Source organism: Erythrolamprus reginae, chromosome 9 (genome assembly GCF_031021105.1).
Source record: "Erythrolamprus reginae isolate rEryReg1 chromosome 9, rEryReg1.hap1, whole genome shotgun sequence".
NCBI classification, from domain to species: Eukaryota; Metazoa; Chordata; class Lepidosauria; order Squamata; family Dipsadidae; genus Erythrolamprus; species Erythrolamprus reginae.
In genome coordinates this window covers 22110861-22125660 of record NC_091958.1, presented here as the reverse complement: position 1 = coordinate 22125660, position 14800 = coordinate 22110861, and the positions used below count along the sequence as shown (strand labels likewise).

At 44.5% G+C, this 14800-nt stretch overlaps 1 protein-coding gene across 1 annotated transcript in view; it reads right to left on the bottom strand.

The window, feature by feature from the left end:
• Nucleotides 1-12619: 12619 nt before the first annotated feature.
• The window catches only part of GAN (gigaxonin), a 43602-nt gene continuing 41421 nt past the window's right edge, over nt 12620-14800 (bottom strand). The window contains exon 11 of the mRNA XM_070760444.1: nt 12620-14121. Coding sequence (XP_070616545.1) covers nt 13931-14121 — 191 coding nt within the window. The 3' untranslated portion in view covers nt 12620-13930. The remainder of the gene's footprint in view (nt 14122-14800) is intronic.

Below are 14800 nucleotides of genomic sequence, written 5' to 3'. Positions count from 1 at the left end.
TAGCCAAAAAGCATCAGTTTTTTTGAAAAACACATATATAAATACTGTAGTACAAAACCCTCTGCTATTACACTGCTTACACCATGCTAATCGATATTCTGTGCTTCCTTGAGAAAGGCCCCTTGGAGAAAAGTATAAAAATTGTATGTTTCTTTAAATAAACGTGTGATTCTATTAATAAAACTCTGTGGCTATGCTGGAAGTATAGGAAACATCTAATTAAACCTTCTGGTCTGGCTACACCTCAACAAGTCGATACAATGCTTAAAATCTAGCTCTGAATTCATTTCCTGTTTAATTAAAAAACACCATCACAAGTTTCTCTTTAGCCTTCCTAAAGATGGCTGCGAACGCAATTTAGATCAGATGTATCCGAGTCCAGTTAAAAGCAGGATAGCCATAACCTTGTTTAAAAAAACAGCACCCTTCTATTTATTTGGACAAATCACAGATGCGTACACATTATTCCCGATGCAGTTTTATTATTTAAGGAAGAATTAAATCATTCTTCCCGTTGCTACATGAAAAAAAAAACCCTGTTAATATGACCGACAGCATGGAAGACTGGCCCAAAAGTTATGGCCATGCAAGCCAACCAGAACCTTTTGCACACAGAAAAAAGTAGCTAATAAGTACTTCTTTTCTCTCTCTCTCTCTCTCTCGTTTTAAACTTTTTAGCTCATGATGGCCTAAACCAGGGCTCTCCAAAGGTGGCAACTTTTAAGACTTGTGGACTTCAGCTGCCAGAATTCACAGCTGGCTGAGGAATTCTGGGAATTGAAACCCACAAATCTTCAAAGTTGCCAGTCTTTGGAGACTTCCTGCCTAAATAAATAAAAATGCCCCCCTTTGAAAAGTGTGTCTTTTGATCGGACACCCGAGTTGGACAATAGGCAGCAAGAAATAAAACGGAACGATGCAAGCACCACTGACTGCTTTCGTATATGCATTGAGACCGTTTTCATATATGCATAGAGAGCGCCAAGGAATCAAGAGAGGGTCCAGAGAATTCTGGCCGCTCTGCCATATAGACCTTTCCCAAACAACACCCTATGGTTGCATAGTTGTGAAGGCAAATATATGAGTTCACCTAGGAAGAGGGGAAAAAAGACCTCAATCATTGACTCACTCCTTGGTTGCAGAGTACATATACTCGCAATCACTTTTATGCCAGTAGAGGGTTCTGATAAAAACAGGGGAAGGAAGAAAGGAGGCATATTGAGTTGAATTTGCCACAAAGTCTATCCTTGGGGGTAGAAATCAGAATAGAGTAATTTTTAGGAATCTGATAAATGTGCTGAGATTCTGATGGAAAGGAAAGCAACAAGAAAGAAACAAGAGGTTGCCCAACGAACAAAAAGCAACTACAGTGATACCTTGTCTTACAAACTTAATTGGTTCCGGGACGAGGTTCTTAAGGTGAAAAGTTTGTAAGACGAAACAATGTTTCCCATAGGAATCAATGGAAAAGCGATTAATGCGTGCAAGCCCAAAATTCACCCCTTTTGCCAGCCGAAGCGCCCGTTTTTGCACTGCTGGGATTCTCCTGAGGCTCCCCTCCATGGAAAATCCCACCTCTGGACTTCTGTGTTTTTGCAAGGCTGCAGGGGAATCCCAGCAGGGGAATCCTAGCATCGCAAAAATGAGCACTTCGCTGGCAATGGAAGTCCGGAGGTGGGGTTTCCCAGTGAAGGGAGCATCAGTGAAATCGCAGCATTGCAAAAACACCGAAGTCCTCAAAACCCCATCTCCGGACCTCTGTGTTTTCGCGATGGTGCGATTTCACTGAGGCTCCCCTTGCTGGGAAACCCCACCTCCGGACTTCCGTTGCCACAAAGCACCCGTTTTTGCACTGCTGGGATTCCCCTGCAGCATCACAAAAACACGGATGTCCGGAGGTGGGGTTTCCCATGGAGGGGAGCCTCAGGGGCATCCCAGCAGCACAAAAATGGGTGCTTCGCTGGCAAGTCCGGAGACGGGGCATCCCAGCGGCGGCGGTGGGTTTGTAAGGTGAAAATAGTTTGTAAGAAGAGGCAAAAAAATCTTAAACCCCGGGTTTGTATCTCGAAAAGTTTGTATGATGAGGTGTTTGTAAGATGAGGTATCACTGTACTTCTGATCGTTGGCCAACCGGGAGCCCAAGTCTAAAGGATAAATACAGGTAGTACTTAACTTACAATTCATTTAATGGCCATCCGAAGTTAGGAGGGTGTTGAAAAGAGGGACTTGTGGCTGGCCCTCGCTTGTCATGTGATCAAAATTTGGGGCGCCTGGCAGCCAGCATGCATCAGTGTCCCAGGAGGGGAGGGGAGAAAGTCTCATGATTTCCGTTTTTACGCTCTACCATAGCGGGGTGGAGACTCCCGATAAGCAGTCAATTGGGGAAGCCAGATTTGCTTAACAATGTCATAAATCACTTAATGACCATGGTCAGGGCTCCTGGCGTATATGCAGAACAAAAGACAAAATAATGATACTAAAGTTTAGCTTTGCATTTATGCTGATTATTTTCCTGAAAGGCAAACTGTTGGAAATTTCCTCTTTAATCTGTTTGCTGGGGGGTTTGGGGGGTCTGTCTGTCTTTCTTTCTTTCATTTTTTGTCACAGTTACTATTCAAATTCAACCCCCCCCCCCCCAATAACAATAAACCTATGTGCCATTGATATTGTTATACCTAATACCAAACATTCTGGGTAAGTGAATTGGTGCATTTTGCTTTCCAGTCCACTAAAAGTTACTTTTACAACTAATTAGGTTGGGAGAATATTTAAATTCCAAAGAAAACTGGTTCTGTCAAGAAGTCATTTACAAAACAGTTTTCAACTATAGTTCAATCCATGTCCCCAGGCTTACAGCATAGTTACAAGAACATTAGTAACATTACAAAGTGGTAGAGTAGACCGTTACCTATTGTAACTTATAGCTTGTAAATATTTAAAAGCAAAATATTTTCTTAAGACTGAGCTGTGAACCTTTACTGAGAACATGAAATTAAAGGCTATGTTTTACATTTATAATCAATCCGTTTCAAACCAACTGATCATGTAATGTGTCATTTTCTTTCTCTAAAAGAGTTACACATTAAAGACTGCAGGACAGGATTAACATCCAACTGACCAGGGACAAATTAAAATAATAGTTAATTGTCAAATTTCTTGTTTTCCTACTTTATTTCCAAATGTTTTACTGTTATTTCATTAGTTGTTAGGCAATCCTCTCTGACCTTATAGTCAGCAGGTGGCAATAATAAATATGGACATTTAAGGATTAAAAATAATTTCTGATACATTTAATTAATCTGATTATATTCAGATCAATGAAGAATTTGGGATTTGGGAACCCCCTTTCTATTCAAGTCATATTTATTTATTTATTATATTAATTTATATCCCGCCCAACTCCCCAAGGACTCATATTAGGCACTTCGGTGGTTTAGTTAATTCTAACAGGTTCAATACTTATTTTCTTTATCATACATTAAGTGACTAAACAACAACGAAAACAAACAAACCTTGACCTCAAAGAAACATCAAACTTATTCTGCAGTAGCCAAACTTGGTAGCTCATAGATTGTTCCAATGAGCTGAAATTATGAAGAACTCAAGTCTAGGGGCGGAATTAAAAATAAAAAGCAACTGATGGCTACTAAAATGAATCATGCAGCAAAAACAAAGACAGTAACGTTAAATTGATTTTGTCGGGTTCACATTCAAAATACAGTACATGTATGTTCCTGACCTTAAATAAGAACAGAATTCGATACATTCAGATTTTAATGACATAACAAACTAAGGGAAATCTTCCCAAGAAACAGATGTGCCTTTGAGGCTAACCTTCCGCAGGTCGGGAGGTGGACATTGTTGCAGGAGTACTGCAGAAACATTGGGGAAAATGCATATATATATAGCCGTAAATCTTTGAAAGTGTGGTAAAACAGAGAGAGGGGAAACTAGTAAAAGATACACGTGGATTATAACGTGCCAACTGCATATGATCTCCAACTCTGGTGTTCTTAGGGACACATGGACCTAAAGAGTATCTTCAGCCTCAAGACTATTAATCCAGAGGTCTTCAAACTTGGCAACTTTGAGACTTGTGGATTTCAACTTCCAGAATTCTCCAGCCAGCTATGCTGGGAGTTGAAATCCATAAGTCTCAAAGTTGCCAGGTTTGGGGACCCCTGGCATTAATTGATTAATACAACTAGCAGTGCATAGGCCAGTGAAGGCGAACCTATGTCATGGATGCCCCAGGTGGCACGCAGAGCCATATCTGCTGGTACATGAGCTCTCGTCCTAGCTCAGGTGTAATGTGTATGTGTGTGCCGGCCAGCTGATTTTTGGCTCACACAGAGGCTCTGGGAGGGCATTTTTGGCTTTGAGAGACCCTCCAGGGGATTTGGGAAGGTGTTTCTACCCTCTCCAGACTCCAGGGAAGCCTTTCGAGCCTGGCGAGGGTGAAACACAAGCCTACTGGGCCCACCAGAAGTTGAAAAAGGACCGCTGTACCTACCTGAACGGTCTTCTCGTTGCACTGGAAGGAGAGTCCAACATGGGTAATTCCTCTAGTCTTATTGGTAGGGACTAAGTTTATATTAACATATTTACATATTAATGAGGTACTGCCCCCTAGCTGCCCCAGTAACTCAGTTTTGAAAAACGAAGACAATATTAAAGGTAAATTAAACGATTTATTTATAACCTCAATATCAACCGGAACTGAAACTGTAAGCGCCCCTGGGCCCAAAGGCCGGGAGGGTTTGGACTCTCCTTCCAGTGCAACGAGAAGACCGTTCAGGTAGGTACAACGGTTCTTCTCCCCTGCACTGGAAGGAGAGTCCAATATGGGGTGTACCCAAGTTTAGGATCCATGGGAGGGAACAGGCTGGACCAGGGGCGCAGGAGAAGCGCACACCCTCTGCAGAACACGCCTCCCGAATGATGCTTCAGCCGAAGCAAAGGAATCAATTCTGTAATGTTGGACGAAGGTCGATGGTGTTGCTCTACAAATGTCCTCCATGGACGCCTGAGTTGACCATGCGGCCGAAGTGGCTGCACTCTTAGTAGAATGGGCCGTAATCCCTGCCGGTGGGGAGCAGGCACTTGCTTCGTAGGCTCCCACTATGCAGCTCCGAAGCCAACAGCTTCGTGTCTGAGAGGATACCTTGAGACCCATCTTGGACTGGGAAAAGGAAATAAAGAACGCCTCGGACTTCCGGAAGGATTTCGCCCACCGAACGTAAATCTTTAATGCCCTTCAAGCGTTGACTTTGTGCCATCTGGGCTCCGAAGGGTGGTTTCCGTGGGTACAGAATTCCAGTATCACAAGGTCCTGCCTCCTATGGAAAAAGGTATTGACCTTGGGAATGAAGGCTGGGTCCAGATGTAATACGACTCTGTCTGGATGGAAAATACAAAGATCCGAGCGTACCGAAAGAGCTGATAGCTCGGACACTCGCCGGGCTGATGTTTTTGCCACGAGAAAGGCAGTCTTAATAGTCAAAAAACGAAGAGACAGTCCCTGAGACGGTGTCTATGATAGCCCCTAAGTGCAAAAGGTTGGTTGTGGGAGACAGGTGACTTTATGGTAGGTTTATAGTAAAGCCATGATCTTGTAGTGTCTGCATGGTGTTCTGTCTGGGTGCCCCCAGACTTCAACACCAACTGGAAAAAGCAGCCAGACACGCTGGTAAAAGCAAAAGCACTTTATAGTTTGAAAAATAAACACAGAGAAAAACCTGTTCTTCCCAACAGGCAGGCTATGAGACTTCACAGCAGAGTCCTGATGGCCAGACAATACAGCAGACTTCTTGCTGGCACACCCACCACTGTAGAGAATAAGACCCACACCTTTTCCCCCCAAGGTTTCAGTATTCAAAGTCACAAACCAGAATTCCAAGACGCCAAAGATCACAGCCAGGTCCCAGGATTCCCAAAGATAATACTCCACAAGCCAGGAAGGGTGGGTCTGCCTTTTCAGCCTTTCCGGAGAGCACCACACCCAAACCCAGCTGTTGCCTCTTTAGTGCTGAAAGTACCTGGCTAATTGTCCCCTTCGTTGTGTTGCTCTTCTCTGCCGGAGATCGATTATTGCTTGTGCATTTTCATCTAAGGAATCCAGGCTGCTTGCTGGGGAGAGCTCCCTCTCGGGGGACTCTGGCTGTCCTCCCTCTCCCTCAGCCTGAGATTCCTCCTCCCCGTCTGCCTGAACCTCCTGTTCCTCATCCTCCCCCTCTGAGCAGGTAGCCGGCAGAGGATCAGCCGTTCCCTGACTGGCCTCAGATGGAATCACAACACATGGTATACCTGAGATCTTTTTTCGCTTTTTGGGGGGATCTTGACAGTATGATGATATCGTCCAAATAAGCTAACAAGCGTATGGACTGAGCCCGAAGCATGGCTGTCAGAACATCTAACAATTTCATGAAAGTCCGAGGGGCCGATGAGAGGCCAAGCGGCATTGCCCTGTATTGAAAGTGTACCCCTTCCAAGCAGAAGCGGAGGAACCTCCGGTATGACTTGTGGATTGGAATGTGGAGATAAGCCTCCTTCAGATCTATTGACGTGAGGAGGTCTCGGGTTCGAATTGATGCTACAATGGAGTGGAGAGAGTGCATCTTGAATCTCCTGTAGTGGATAAAGGTGTTTAATTGTTTTAAGTTCAAGATTAGTCTGCAACCTCCCGAAGTTTTGGGGACGGTAAAGACTATTGAGTAAAAACCCGTGCCCTCCTGATGGCATGGCACTCTCTCGATGGCCCGAATGCTTAGCAGCAATTCTCGTTTTTGAGGGTCGAGGGAAACAGGACATCTTTGAAAATGGTTGGGTGGAAATTGGATGAACTCTAGTCTCAGGCCTTGTGACACTGTGGCCAAGGCCCATTAGTCCGAGGATGTGGTTTCCCAGGAGGTGCTGAACGACTGAAGCCTCCCTCCTAATGGGACCCCATTGTTTAAGTTACTTAGTGCCTCTGAAGCCCCTTTGGTTGGAGCCTCTAAAAGGACGTCTTGATTGCTGGTAGTTTCTAGACCTGTCCTGGAAACCAGATCTATCACCTCTGAAGGATGACTGGGAGTATTGGCCCTGGTTGTACGACCTCGCTGGTGGAGCCATGTCCGAGGAAGAGTCCGAGCGAAAGGGCTGTCTCCAATAATAGGGGGCAGCTCGATGTTCTTGTAAGCTTTGGGGAGGACCTTCCGTTTGTCTTTGTCCTCTATTAAAATGGTGTCCAATGCCTCCCCAAATAACTTGGTACCCTGAAAGGGTGAAGAGGCAAGTTGCCATTTTGATTTGGTGTCCGCTTGCCAATTGTGTAACCACAAAAGGCGCCGCGAAGCCAATGTGGCCGCCATACCTCTGGATGCAAATTTGGCAGCATGCAAGGAGGCATCTGCGCAAAACTCTGCCGTAGCCATTAGCTTGTTCAAATCCTGTCTTACCCAAGCAGCCTCTGGTCCCAGTCTTGCCTGCATCTCTTGGATCCACATAATGGCTGCCCTGTTGAAAAAGGACGCTGCCGAGGCTGCACGTAGACTCCAACCAGCCATTTGGTGCGTCTTCCGCAGCAAGATCTCCGCCTTCTTGTCCTCCGGCTTGAGACTATCCGAGGTTTCAGATGGTACCAAGGCGTTTGAGACCAAGGTTGCCACTGGTTTGTCAATAGGTGGAAATTGGAGTAATGCCTCCAACTCATCATCCAAAGTATAGAACTTTCTTTCCAGCAAGGAGGGGCCTTGGGCTGCTGCTGGATGCTGCCAAGGGTGTTTTATATTTCCCACAAAGATCTCTGAAGATGGAATATGATCAGTCTCTTTTGTAGGTTCTTTAAACAATGTTGTAGAAGGCCTGGGTGCTTCTGCTGTGCCAGCTGCACTTGGCAAGTCAACAATCTGCTTAGCTTTGTGAAGCAGAATTCGGAACAACGATGGTTTAAAGAGGCCCGGCAGCGACGGTGGTTCTGGAACCGTCTCATCGTCAGACAAGTCGTTGTCTCGGTCACTGCCCTCATCTAGCAGTGGCATTTCCTCGGCCAGGGACCCCAAACCTGACAGGGGCGGAGGTGGTGCCAACCACAGGTCTCTCTGCTGGGCTTGGTGAGGCTGAAAATTGTAATTGTTGGACTCCCGCCGCCATGCCCTGAAAACACGCATTCGCCACCATGTCCTGGATCGACATGGGAAGGCTCTGCCAGGAATCCGGTTGGTTTGAAACCCCACAGCCGTCAGAGTAAAGGTGGCTGATGGTACACGTGGGCCGACTGTGGGATTCAAGGGCATAAACATGGTCTGGCTGGGAGGTCCAGGCCTCTCTGGTCTGAACCCAGGAGAGGGCGCTACCGAAGGGGGTAATGATGATCCCTGGTGGTCAGGGGACCAGCCTCTCTCCGTGGATAGGCCCCCCTGACTAGACATGAGCTGAGGGGATGATGGGCCCATGAGGTAAGACAACTGCTGAAAGGGTGGAATAGGTGGGACAGAACCCATAGCAGTCGAAGGGCTAGGGTGCAAGGCTGCCTCAAGCTGTTGCTCCAAGGTCTTTATTCTTCTTTCTGCATCCTTAAGAGAAGAGGAGGCCTGGTTTGGTTTGGCCTTGGCCTTGCCCGAATGGGCCTTTTCCTTGGGCTTAGCGGTCGCCGGAGAGGGGGTCACCCTGTCCGCCGCTTCTTCCTGATCTGCCATAGTACTTACGGTTGGTAAAGGTAGAATAGCCGGTCTGAATTAGAACACCAAAAATCTGATGCTTGTGAAGTAGCAACGCAAATAAAATGGCGGATCGGGCCAGGAGAAGCTGCGCAAGCGTACTGGTTCGCGCCCGACAGCTGATAGGCTGTCTTGTTTGGCGCCTGTTGTGCTTAAAATGGCGCTTGTTTCGCCCTTCACTTCCCAAAAGGGGCATTTCCGCGCTTTAAAATGGCGCCGGAGGATTTCGCCTACCTCCCCCGACGGCTGGGTCTGTTTCCGTGCTGCCTGTGACCGGGGGGGGGGGGGGGGCTATGCCTGCCGGCCTCCGAGCTCAGCTGTTCGGCGGTTGCTTTCTCTTCCGCCCTGCCGCGTTACCGGCAAAATCCCTGTCAGCTGGGGATCGGCTTTCCCGGTGGCGAAGAACCAGGCTGAGGAGCGCAAAACTCCAACGCGACTCTTGCCGTCCTGATCAGGCTGGGCGAAGTGACAAACCGCTGAGAGGATTCAAGCCAAACCGCTGAGAGGATTCAGGTCAGTGACCAAGGGCTGCAAACTCCTTCCTCAGGACAGTACTCTCTGGGAGAAGTGGCCCTATAAAGGAGACCTCATCGGGGTGGTGCCCGCGGAGGGCAGGAACCCCATCCATGAAGAATCTGAAAAACAAGGTAACAATAATCAATTATTAGTAAGTGAAAGAAAAAAACCAATCTATTACACAAACCTTAATTGGATTTATTTGTGAGAGAAAACTCATTAAGTCCCTACACTTAGACTGAGTTTTTCAAAACTGAGTTACTGTGGCAGCTAGGGGGCGGTACCTCATTAATATGTAAATATGTTAATATAAACTCAGTCCCTACCAATAAGACTAGAGGAATTACCCATGTTGGACTCTCCTTCCAGTGCAGGGGAGAACAGACCATTTCTGGCTTCCAGAGGGCCTTTGGGGGGGGCGGGGGAATCTGTTTTCACCCTCCACAGGCATTAAATTATGGGTTGGGCAGTCAAGCATGCGTGATACCCTGTGCCCACGCTCTTTCGGCACCCGAGGGGAAAAAAGGTTCGCCATCACTGGCATAGGCAGTTGGTCATTCTGGGCCACCATTTGTACCAGAAATTACATATAGCTCCTAAGTACCAAGCCAGCACGTTACTCATAGTTAGTATGGTTGTCCTGCCATCCACAGGCGTGGACGCAATCTTTCCTAAACCTTATGCCGTGGACTTGCCCCAAGAGCCCGTTGAAGTAAAAAGGGACAGTTTCAACTCATTCTTCATTTCCAAGGATGGCACTGCCCAGATAGTGTTGTAGACCCAAAGAATTAAGAATTAAGGCAAATTATGACATACAAGAAGAACGTACACGGCTATTGTTTAAGACGGTTTTACAGTAGACTTCAATACTGCAATACACCTGCCCTTTGATGAGTTTAACAACACCCGTATTGAAAAAGAACCACAACAAAAAAAGTTGCAAGTTTTTGTTATTGTAAAGGGCCTTAGGCATGACAAACACCAGCTCTGCAGTTTTGAAAACTATTGAGATAGCTGTGGAAGAGAGAAGCTACATTACGGAAATGAAATCTTTGCGTTTGCCACCTTCGGGATGCTGTTTGAATCACCCAAAACACAACCGGAACATGATGGGGTTTTCCGCCACCATTAATGTTCATTTTTAAAAATGAAATTAATGTTTGACTCTCATAAACTGGACATTTGACAGCCAGGTTCAAAATGCCTTGTTAATCTTTCTGAACTTTAAAAAGCCGTTTGCCAAAGGTGGACAAACAGTTGCGACCTGTGTTGTCAAATATAATGAATTGCAATACACCCTGAAATAAAATAAGAACAGCTGCTTTCCAAGCTACTAGTGGTAGCCTGGGCATATGACTACAGTACTTGCAAAAGTTCAAGGTGTGGGAACATATATATATATATAATTATTTAAAAAAAGAACAAACTCAAAACAAACCACAAGACTTTCAAAGAGTAAAACTAAACACAGCCAAACAATATATAAACTTGAGTTGGGGAGAAAACTTTCCCCCTCTGTTTTTCTTCTTTAATCACTTCTTCCTAGCAGAAATGAAGATACAGAACTGATTTGGAGGGGGGGTGGGGAGAGATCTCTTCCTTTTAAATCGAAAACTTTGCTTTGTAAAGGTGAGGCAGCAGCAACTTGATTTTCAGAGACAGATGGACTGATATCTAATTTGGCTCCAAGGCCACAAGTCAGGAATATAATCCTACAGGGGGGCACATTGAATCATGGTACTATCTTTCTCTACGAATGTTAGCCAAGGCCAGCAAATTAATTAGGCTAATGGAATATATTTGCCTGATAGAATTTTCTCTATGAAAAGACTTTCGGCTCCTAGAAAGGCACCAATTTTGTGCTTTCCAAACTATTGTCCTTATTTTGCTCCCATCGGGATGGAATCCTACTGGAGGGAATCCCAAGGAAAGGCAATGAATGAAGATCAAACTGGATGAGTCTCTATGTTTTGGATATTAGAAGATAAAGAGATAAAAGAGATTATTTGTGTAGCTCTGAGTGGAAAGGAAGGGTCCCTGCTTGACTGTTTTCTTGCAGACATTTCATGGACCAACTAAGTAACATCATCAATGCTAGTAGGGAATGGTGGTCCCTATCAAGGTACATTCTGGTAGATTACCCTGTCAAGTGTTGGTGAAGGTGAATTCAAAGGTTCTTTGGTTTGGCTGTTTACTGTTGATTTCTCTAGCAGTTCCTTGATTGGAATATTGTTTACTTCCATTGTTTAGATCAGGGGTCCCCAAACTTGGCAACTTAAAGACTTGTAGACTTCAACAAGTTGTGGAGTTGAAGTCCACAAGTCTTAAAGTTGCCAAGTTTGAAGACCTCTGGTTTAGATCAAGAGAGCCAGGAGCAACTCAAGGGAAGCCTTGCAGTGTCCTCTGCATTAAATCAACTTTAAGACTTGAGGATTTATGTTAAAGTTGCCAAGTTTGGGGACCCCTGCATTAAATTGACAGACAAAGTGACTGGGGATTATAAAGAGGGGAAGTAGCTGACTATGAATTAAAGGATCCCTATTCCACTAAGAGAGACAGAACCATTGGAAGACTTGAGGATAGGGGAGTCCAACCTTGGCAACCTCTTAAGACTCGTGGACTTCAACTCTCAGAATTCCCCAGCACAAGTCTTAAAGCTGCCAAAGTTGGACTTCCCTGCTATAGAGGGAGATGGAGTACTCCAAGGAGTAGCTTCTCAAACCTTCCAAAATATTCTTGACGTTGAAAAAAGCAAAACTTGGGGAACAACATTTGCAGCCACTGTGACTTAAATGTCCATCTTTTATCTGAATGTCTGCATGAGTTGAGTTTTTGAAGGAAGAACAAGATCCTGCTAACCCCCAGAGAACATGGTAAGCGTGTGCTTCTGATGTGAAAACAAGCCCTCAACAATTTGATCATTGTAGATCTGTGAGTAGACCTACGAAGGAATGCATAGCAGATATTTTCTCGCAATGGAAACAAAACTTTAAAATGTGCTTAGGATTTGATTTCTGATCCCAGATGTTATACTCTTTACCGTTGTGTACCGATGACAGCCTTCCTGTCAAAATATGGACTTAAGATCAGGTGGAGAAAGGCCCACAATCTGGAGGTCCAGAAGGTGGAGGAATGAGGGCCTTCACATTCTGGAACCACAAGTGCTAAAAGCTCCAATCTTTGAAGGATGATGGGAGCTGTATTTCAGGAACATCCAGAAGCCCTGAGATGTGCTCTAAGACATCCACAGAAATTCCACTGGATTCACATTACAGTAAACATCTGGCCCAAATAATATGCATTACTGGGCACACAAGTACAATGGCAAACAACCCCATTGTTGGAGCAGCGCCGTTTCCAGAATCTGCAGTGCAAAGAACATAGAGTATTTCAACGGTGTGACATTTCTTTTTTCTTTTTTTTGCTTTTAGTTTATAGAGCTTCATTAACAAGGTTTAACAAAATAACGCTTAAGTAGAAAGGTACGCAGTACTGTGACTAGTGAATTATCTATAGTCTAATTAAATATTAATATTTATGATCAAAAATAAACTTATAAAACGGAAAAATAAAAATAAACAGTAACAGTAAATGTAACAGTATTAACAATATTCAGTACAATTTTCTGAGAAAGAGGGAATTTTTACATCAACGTTAAATCCCCATTTAATTCTCCAGACAGTGTCTGAAATGTATTAATAATTTCACTGTCCTCCCTCCCACTTTACAAGATTTTTTTTTTTTAAGTTAGCGTCTGCGCTTTTCATCTGTAATACAACCGTTTAGGAATATATATTTTTTAACTCCTGGAAACTTGCATTTTTTTATTCGTCATGTCTGAAAATATTCTCCTTGTACTATCGCTATTATGCCCACACACCCCTAAATATGTGCTACCTACCCCGTTCATAATAATGTATGGCACTTCTGAAATTCATTCACACCCACCTCATTAATTGAGATCAGCTCCCAAAGTCCACAACAGCTTCAAGGTGAACCGCAAATAATAAAGACCTACGGTATGTAATCATATTTAGTTCCCTTTTTTTTGTTTAACGGCACAATGCTGACTTGGTTTGAGAGATTAGTCCATTTAAAAAAAAAATTTAAAAAAATCCTAGGCATAAAAAAAAGTGTGAACGATGGCTTTTATGTGTCATTCTGTCCTTCCGGCCAGAGGCCTTGTAATTGCAAAGTAAACTGTGAAAAATATAATGTTCACCTGCTGGTTTTCTCCTCCTCCCAGTGAATCTTTTAAAAAGTCAATTTTGGCATCACAGAGAGAGAGTGAGAGAGAGAGAGATATTTTCATTCCTTGTATCGCCTGCCAGCTGAGCTTCCTTAGGTCAACACAACATTGTTACTCACAACCCCTCGGTGACAACACTTCCTGCAGGTGCTGCCCCATTTTCCGCAGGTTTTCTTTTTTACACTATTGTTCTTCATTGGAAGCCCGGGGGCCCCCCCAGCTGCGTAGCTTAACGTGTGTAAGTAACAGGACCTCTTCTGTTTTTTCCTACCGTGCGGCCCACCAGAGAACAGGCCGAGGCGTAAGCGTTTGAGCAATGAAAGGAAAGTTAGAACGGTTATCATACCAAAGCCGAGTATACGGTTTAAATGTCTGCTTGCGGGACACGTTGGCTTCTCCATTTATATGATGCGGTTTGTAACAGGCTTTTCCTGGAGGCTCTTCCCGGCCGCTGCGTGAAGCACGGTCAAGGAGAAGGGACGCGGGCGCGGAGGGAGAGGAGTAGGCCCTGCTGGAGCTGGAGGCGGAAGAGTTTGCAGTTGGCGATGCGCAAAGCGGCGCATCCAGTGTGGCGAAGGTAGGACGGGAAGAGAGGTTTCGTCGGGTGCCACGTTCCGGTGCTTCTTCGGAATTCCCGAACGTAATCGTAACTGGTACCTGTCGAACGGCAGGGTTAGTTTGGGAAATTGGAGAGGCAGCTTTGAAAACGAAAAGCCAAACCGAATTCAACAGCGAGGCATGCAGTAAAAAGAAGCATTGGACATCTTTTGGAAAAGGAAGCCATAGATGTGGATTAAGATGAAAGTCATGTTGCTGAACAACTAATTCTCCCAGCACTATCTTAGGCCTAAAGATATTTACTCATGAACGTAGGCTATATCGATATCACCTTTCTCATCTTCTCAGTTTCTTCATCTTTTCTAAGACCATCTCCAATTGGTCTCTATGATTTATCACTTCAGTTCAGATTATTACAGTTATGGACCAGCACAAAGAAAAACACTCAGTAAATATACAATTAAAAATGCTAGTATAAAACAATAAGTAACAACTAAAATCTATGATAACATCCGGTCTGTCAATTATACATGGTCTTAACTAAACTAAAATTACAAACCATAAACTGTGTGGCCTGTTGTCAGTTTAACACTAAAGGGAAAAGGAACAAACAGTGCAAAGGGTTTGCCACATTTATTATATAATGTAACTATAGTGGGTTAGACATATGTTTCTGACAAATCCTCAGTGCTGCTGTGCAGAATCTGGTCATCTTATTACTTGTTGTTGTATCTTATGATTAATGATTGTAACTCTGATCTATGACCTATCAGTCTGT